This window comes from Notothenia coriiceps, unplaced genomic scaffold, assembly GCF_000735185.1.
Source record: "Notothenia coriiceps isolate Sejong01 unplaced genomic scaffold, NC01 NC01_scaffold00037244, whole genome shotgun sequence".
Taxonomy (NCBI): domain Eukaryota; kingdom Metazoa; phylum Chordata; class Actinopteri; order Perciformes; family Nototheniidae; genus Notothenia; species Notothenia coriiceps.
The window spans coordinates 13,559,765-13,568,080 of NW_011369945.1; the positions used below are offsets into that span (position 1 = coordinate 13,559,765).

General features: G+C 41.5%; 1 protein-coding gene across 1 annotated transcript in view; it reads right to left on the minus strand.

Moving 5' to 3' along the window:
• Positions 1-184: 184 nt before the first annotated feature.
• adamtsl5 (ADAMTS like 5) overlaps positions 185-8,316 on the minus strand; it is a 13,507-nt gene continuing 5,375 nt past the window's right edge. Inside the window, exons 4-10 of the mRNA XM_010794280.1 lie at positions 8,065-8,188; positions 5,012-5,098; positions 4,255-4,418; positions 2,901-3,123; positions 986-1,108; positions 668-739; positions 185-584 (exon numbers count right to left, since the gene is read on the minus strand). Of these exons, the coding sequence (XP_010792582.1) occupies positions 250-584; positions 668-739; positions 986-1,108; positions 2,901-3,123; positions 4,255-4,418; positions 5,012-5,098; positions 8,065-8,188 (1,128 nt within the window). The 3' untranslated portion in view covers positions 185-249. The remainder of the gene's footprint in view (positions 585-667; positions 740-985; positions 1,109-2,900; positions 3,124-4,254; positions 4,419-5,011; positions 5,099-8,064; positions 8,189-8,316) is intronic.

Below are 8,316 nucleotides of genomic sequence, written 5' to 3' on the forward strand. Positions count from 1 at the left end.
CGTACGTACTACGTACTACGTACGTACGTACGTACGTACGTACTACGTACGTACGTACGTACGTACGTACTACGTACTACGTACGTACTACGTATTACGTACTACTACTACTACACACTACACACTACACACACACACACACACACACACACACACACACACACACACACACACACACACACACACACACACACACACACACACACACACACACACACACACACACTCAAACACATTGCGGCTCCACTCTCATCCCATCCGTTCTGCTGGGTGTTTGGCTCCTCTGTTGTTGCAGAGTCTTTCGAGGGGTCGCAGCAGTTCTTCCTCTCGGGGTCTGTACGGCACAATGTAGCTCTCCTCCTCCAGCAGGATGCGGTTCAGTGTCTCCTCGTGGTTGATGTGGCGGCGCACCATCAGTATGTACTGTTTTCCCTCCTCCAGGTGGGGGCAGTCACACACGTTAGGGACCCACAAGAACTCCCGGTGCTCCAGGCGGAAGCCGTTGCGGTAGGTGTGGAGGATCTGGACGTCATACCGCGTCTCCTGGCCTCGGTACAGCTTTCCGAGCACCCGGGCACGGAAAACTAACAGAGAAAATTCAATGAGATATTTAAATTCACATGTTAAAGTCATAATTCTTAATTTAAACTACAAGGTTCCAACTCACCAAAGTCCTTCTGGCAATACTGTCTTTGGCGTTCCCTTCTACCTTTAATTCGATGACATTTCCCACAATGTCCTGCGCAAAAAAGTAAGCATAAAAAATAAGGATCACAAACATAGGCCTGATAAAAAATAAGTATATATATTAAAATAAGTACTTCAACATCAAAAAAGACATGCTTGCTTGAGTTGTATGAAAAGACGTTTAATATAAACAAAGGCATTTTATGAAATATCTGAGTATCGTTTACACATTTATGGGATCATGCTTAGCTGGCCTGTTTGGTGAGTTGAGGCTCACGTTGGGAAAAGGTGAACATACTTCCTGGTGAAGGCTGAGGAAGGAGGTTTCTGTGGTTCTCCTCTCTCTCCAGGCGGGGCTGGTGGGGGGGCTGGCGACGGTTGTGGTGGGGAGATTGGCGAGGTGGCTTCAAATGTCTTGAAACTAGGAGACACATATCAAACAAACACAGTGTTACCATGACAAGTCTTCCCAGTGAGAGATTTTTTAAATAGTAGGTTACATTTTTTATAACACTTCTGACGTAAGCCACTTTTTAAGTATTACAAATGTGTGACAATGTCTCACCACTATATCCACAATAGAGTATTAACGGATAAAGACCTGAAACTCATAAATGAGGTACAAAGCCAATAGGTTAGTTAGATGCCTGAAATAAGATCTGTGGTAAACAAAACCCTAATAGACTTTCACGTTTTGCACTGGACATAAGATGGCTGGATGAGAGTTAAAACATTGTTGAAGACTTTGAAAAAAAATCATTCCTTCAAGCACAGGAAAATGTATCTACTCAGTCATGTGACCAGAGTGTAGTTTGTTTATAGCCCAAAGTTAGCTTCCTACTTCTGGCAATTGCTTTTAAGCCTCAAATTAATATTTTTTACCAGAGCCATGAATTGACATTGGTACCAACACTAACTCAAGACAGATTTTTGTCAAAAAGGAACTGCAGGCACAGTTTAGCTTAATATGCAGCACAACACATTGGGACATTTCTTTTTGCATAATGGTCTGATACTGATGAGCAGGAAGGAGACAGCAGGTTTCTCTCAAAATATGGGGGTCGATTTATTCAAATAAATAACATGCCAAACCATGCATTCTATCCTCATTATGTATTTTCCAAGAAACAAAACCATGACCAGACTAAGCAACAGAAAAGTTCACCTTGCTATCCAACAAACACACTTCTTCTGGCAACATCAAGAGTCAAAGTGTGTTTTGGAAGAATCCACCAGCAGGTAAATGTTTGCAGAAAGGCTCAAAGATTTATTGCAGTGATAGATAGATTCCGACAGAAGGCATGAGTTGGCTGTGTGAGGATTTCCATGTGAGTGAATATTTACAGAGAGATTCAGCACAAGTGTACAGCAGGTTTATCAAGAGAGATGAACCAGCCACATTCCTCAGCTGCTCAGCCTGTGTGGATAAACTCTTTTGAATCAAGTCTCGTAAAGATGGATTGTTTAAACCATTGTCGACCACACAGGTGTTTTCACTTATTGTTTCTTGCTTTCAGGACTTTGTAGGCTTGTAAATATTGTGATTGATTGACATTTCCCTCGTTCTCCTGTTAGTGTCTTGCACCTGTGAGCTTCCTCAATCATTTTTATTGGCGAACAAACGAAAACACCTGTGAGGGAGTGTAGGGATTTCAACATGATCAAGATAAGTGTATTTGAAACACAATCCGGCCTGAATTTTAATGCGTCCTCCAAATTTAGTTGAGTTATCACATACCAAACCCAAGTCAACTGAAACTCCATCAAGTTTTTGAGACAGCAAACAGTTACTTTTCTTTTTCAGCCTCAAACTTGACAGTAGAAGCATGAATGACAAGATCTCTATCAGATACTGTGCTCCTTCTGCATTATCTAAGTGTGTTTTTTACACTATCCAAAGGTCCAGTATTTTTATCCATCAGCATGACCTGATCATATTTTTCACAGTCATACATTTCACTGAGCCTGACTGATTGGACCCTGCTGTTTATTCTGGCATCATGGTGGCTATTTATGCAAACCCACACGCATGTAGACACAACGGCCCACATGGTAGTTTGATAAATTGATAACGTAATTATCTACCAGGCCTGTATCTGAGGGTTCTTGGACATGTAAATGAGTGGATAATGTATTGACTAAGATTTAAACTGTATTGATCTATACATTTGTTCAAGCAAGGGCAATTAAATGAAGCTAGCTGCAGGACTTACTCCAATGTGTTCGGGTGGTGACAGGGGAATCCCGGGTAGTGACAGGGGAAGCCCGGGTGGTGGTGGTAGTTGTGGTTGTGGTGATTGGTTGATCCCAGGGGAGGTAGTTGTCAGTGTGGTGAGCTTGGCGCAGTGGACTCCTCCTCCCATGGTGGAGGGCGTATTGACCTGGTGGGAGCCAGTACTCATATTCGATCCCCGGGTTTCTGTCTGTAGCCAGCACCTGCACAGAAGGACGGCACTGAAACTTATAGACTATTTTATTAGCTTAAAGAGCAGCTTACTTTGTCATACTTTTTACTACTACTACTATTTTGGCATCAAAGCAAGCCCTAGAAAAAAGACCAAGACCAAATCAAATATTTTGGTCTTGATCCTGATCCGAGTCCTCTAATATTTGGGATTTGTCAGCAACAAGTACGATCCGATACTTGTATTTGAATCTCAATTATTTTGTATGTGCTCCTCATAACCTTGGCATTGTAAGAGTTATTGTTTGGATTGCTAACCAACTAAACTAAACAAGCAATGAACGAAACTGCATGATGACTAAATTGATGACACATGTTCCTTATGTCTTACAAAGCCAGAGGTAAAAGTTGCCTTAACCCTAAGGAGTAGGATTAACCCCTAACCCTAAGATTTAGTTACAAGGGTACTAGGCCAAATTATAGCCATTAAATCCAGGCACTTTCCAGTAAGAAGTCCTGAGTGTTGCTGAATTTATTACTCACCATGTAGAACTACCACATGAAACAAAGAATACACTCTTCTGAGGAGGCTTACAGCTACCATCACTGTTCTACAGAACTCCCAACAGCAGTGTTCTTACAGGAGAAAGCAATAGATAACAGCTGTTTGGTAACAAACCAGATCTTTTTATAAAATACCTGCAAAGGGTATGAAAGAAACCATAAAATATTCATTCAAAGCTGATGTTTTTCTTCCCTTGGGAAATACTGAACGATGTGCAGAACAAGTATAATTTACAAGTATAATGCACAATGCAGGATGGTACAATGTGTTTATCTATTGCTGTTTTGTAGCCTGACTTGGTTGACCACAATGGCCTCAATAATAAATCCTGGTTTAAATGAAGCTTCTCGATGGCTTTTAGACATTTATTTCAATCTTTGGAGGGGGGTCCTTTTTCAGTTTCACTACCCATTTTTTCCTGTAAAGATTGATTTGAGGTTGCTTTCAGAGGGTTTTGTTTGTAGGCTGTACAGATTGTAAGGTCCTGAAGGCACATTTCTGATATTGGTAAGATCAACGAAACATCAAGAAGAGATTTCCAACTCCTGCGACCGGATGCTGACCAAACCATCCGGCATCAATACGTTAGAGCTCTCACCATGAGATGGAGGTCTTCCTGGGTGGGTCCCGGTACCTCGAAGCTCTCCCAGGTGTCTGCAGAGCGCCGGTACACCAGTTTCGTCCCGGCTACATTGTACTCGCCCGGAATGCTGATCTTCCAGTTACCGTTGATCACAAACTGGGAGTGACCATTCTGGAGTGCTGGATAAGCGATCAAGGTACGGAAAGGAAGGAAGGAAAAGTTTGATGTTATTCAGAGTTGACTAGTCAGTCAAATATTTCTAAATGCCATAAATTCTTTGTCCATATAAGGGGGTCAAGCTCTCTGTTTGGTGTCAGAAACAGACATATTTCCAGCTGGCTATATAAGGCAGCTGTCTCTCCTCAGCAGTGGGAAAGGGAATTTCCATGGCATGAAATGGAAACAAGTACCTTCACCTGCCTCGCCCCAATGGTCAGATAAAGCCTTTTATGAGCGTCCCCTTTCAGGACCACAGTGTGCGCTGTTTGAGGGCCTGTTTTATTTTGGTCTCATAAACAAGGATGAGAATAGATGTCCTTGGTTATTATGTTGCCTGGAAAACACACAGCGGGTCCAGAGACCAGATAGGACTGCCGAGCCCACTGTCTCTGGGGAGAGGAAGTTATAGCAAGTCTAGGAAATACTTTAACTGCTGGATTAACACTTCAGCCATGGAGCCAGTGACGCAGAGGGAGTCCTATGCAGAGAGCTGAGACTGATATACAGAGCATCCCAGGAGTCATGTGTGTGTGTTTGGTGTGCATGGTCTTACCTAGATAATTCCTGCTGTTATCAGTGACTCGGATGTGAGTAGCTCCAGCTGGGATCATGGTCACTTCGTTGTATCCAAAAGGTCCGCCTGGCAAACGGAGACATTCAATTAGAAGCTTGGTTTAATGAGTCTCGTCTTTTTTTAAACTACTTAACATGATTAAAGGAAAAGTCAGTATTTACAAGCTTAAGACAGTTTTGCAACAAAGTGAAGCCCAGAAAAAAGAAGAATCAGATGGCTCTTTAAGTCATTTGAAGTTATTTTAATCTTAAAAGGAGAACATCAAAAGAAAGTTTCGCATAATCTTTTAAGACTGTCTGTTGCATTATAGAGATAATTCTGAGATCAACAAGTGTCAGTGCAACTTTGAGATCAAACAGAATGAGAAGTTAAATTAATGTCAAAGGGCCCTTCATCATATTAACAACATTCATAACAAACAGTTGAGTTATGTGCATTATGATTACAGTGTGTTATTAAAGACACAATTAACTTGCACTGGGACCAAATCTAATGATATGTTATCCTTCACTGCAATACTCTTGGCCTTTCTTTAAATCACTGTCACTTGCCATACACTAAATAAATGCTACTTTTAATAAATAAATCCCTTGATTGCATAAGACTCCACTGTGAGGTTTGTGAGGTTTTTATATGACTGTAATGACAGTTATTACTGCAATGTAAGGCAAACTTAAAAGCATGTAAATTCATCAAATAAAAAAAAATAAAACCAGGGTTGCGAAATACTGTAATTCCCATTTGCATTTAATTACAGACTGTGTGATTATAGCAATCAACACCACTAACATCGTCTTTGGGAACTTCAGAGTGTTCACAATGTAAACGCATTCATCATAGTGTCATCTGAGGTGGTTGCCATAGTGTTCATGTAAACTCACAAATCAAAATCACAACAACAAAGCAGCAGTGTTGTCCAGTTCATTTAGTTTCTTTCAAAACCTTAAACCAGTGCTGCTTGTTTAGATGCTGCGAACAACTATGCCTTAAATCCTGCTTCAATTCACCAGGATGCACTAACCATGTTTTAACAACAAGTAGATATTTAAAAGCAAGTATGTCAGCGTTTCTAGGTTTCAGATCCAGGCCTGAACAGATAGATTAATTTATATTGTTTGCTCTTTAAAACACTCTTAGACTGAGAATGTAAAGCCATGCGTATAGTAATTTAGGTGTAAATAGGCAGGCCTGTTAATTCAATAGTAATTGCATTCATAATCTATTTATAGTTGTGGATTGATTCCAACCACAGCTGCAGGTCTTTAACATTTGACTGTACCATTACTGTTCAGTGCTGTGTGCTGTCACTTGAAACAGATTGTTGCACGCCTTCACTTTGTACTGAGCACTTTATATTCAGGGTTAGTCTTTGAATAGCATGCTATGCCATTTTTCAGCAATCAGTAACTGGTATGTAATCAGTAACTCACAATAATCTGGATTAGTAATCAGATAATTATATCTTTGAACATATCTTGCCAGACATTGATGTGGCTCGTACAGTATTACAAAGCTCTTGGAAAGTCTTTATCATCTGTCATTATAAAACAATGACAATCTATGATGTCAGCAATGATTAACTGCTATTACTGGTTTATAAGATTTTACAGCACAAAGACAGATAATTTTTGAATGAGCTGAATCCACAGCCCTTCAATATAGAGTGATATTTCACTTCTGAGCCAAAAAAAAAAGAGGCAGGGACAGCTCTATGGTTCTCCTGCTGCTCTGGAGTGTAAGGTGGCCGTGGGGTGAACCCCATTCATTACGGCTTTTGAAGAGCACGTAACTTTGGTTGCCCTGGCTCACCCGTCTCAGAGAGGAACTATTCACAAGGTTCATCTTTGGGGCTTTAGCTACATGAAGATGTAACAGGGAGTGTCAGAAGCTGTAACTGAGGGAGTGTCAGAGTTACAAACAGGCAGCGGGAAGCTCCAGGCCGTCGTTATTTGACCTTGTGAGGAGCGATTTTGTGAAGCCGCCCTCCATCAGAACTACCTCCTTTGGGAAACACAGCTGCAGGAGGAGGGACAACATCTCAAGGCTGTCGAGTCGCCCAAACAAAGCGGCCATTATCAGCATTATTTCTTGCGCAATCTGAGCCATTACGGCCAGCTTTTAGTTCTGCCGACCCACGGAGCTGTGGGAGCTGTGATCCTGAGCCAAGAGCCAAGAGCCAGAGGTGCTGGGAGCTTTCTGTCAATCAGTGGTTGGCGAAACCATAGACCTTATATTTAAGTAGAAGTAGAACAATCCTACAGTGTTAAACTACGGAGCTCCTGTGGCATTTCTTCAATGCCATATTCACGACAATGTCACATCCTTATAAAGAGGCATTTGAATGCGTATGTGCCTTCCTTTGCCTCTACCCTTTGACCCCTAAACAGTACATTTGGGTCAAAATTATGGAACACATGTTTATTTTGTTGCATGTCTTAGTTTGAGTGGTTTTGGTATACACACATTTCTAAGTTGATTTGTTGGTCTGTGTTTTTGGTAACCCTGTTTTCCAAGTTGGCTTTAGTTTACAGATTTATTGCCATAATAGTTCATCTAATTTTAATACTTTAACAAACTCCTCCTCCCCAGATGTTGAACAGAAGAGAGCGACCGCATGTTGCCCTCTGAACTGCAGATACAGTATGAACGTGGGTATAACATGTTTTGGTGGCATCCAGCCAGAGTTCCATTTAGAGCTTGAAGAACTCTGCGTTTTTCCTCAAATCTTAACCACTGTAATTTTGGAGCTACATTTCCTCCTGGAAGGCAAAACTATTTACCATACTTAATCTTCATGTCATCAGATAACAATAACCTCTTGATTAAACCTGAATGACTAATGACCTTTTTTGGAGGGAAAACACAAAGAGGGCTTGGATTTATCCCCAGATCGTGTTGGTTTAAAACTGCTGCAATTGATTCCTCATGGAGATTATACGGTGATTGTGTGTGTGTGTGTGTGTGTGTGTGTGTGTGTGTGTGTGTGTGTGTGTGTGTGTGTGTGTGTGTGTGTGTGTGTGTGTGTTTCCTACCTGCCTCCAGACCGTTGCTCTGGTACACGCTCTTGTGGTGCATGCAGGTGGTGTTTTGTCCTCCACACACCATGCAAGCGTCCTCCTGCTGCTTTGAGCCCAAGATGGAGTCACAGCCGGGCGTCTGTATGACACACACACACACACACACACACACACACACACACACACACACACACACACACACACACACACACACAACATTACAATACTTACATGTATTTCCTGGAGACTTATCACTACACGTACACT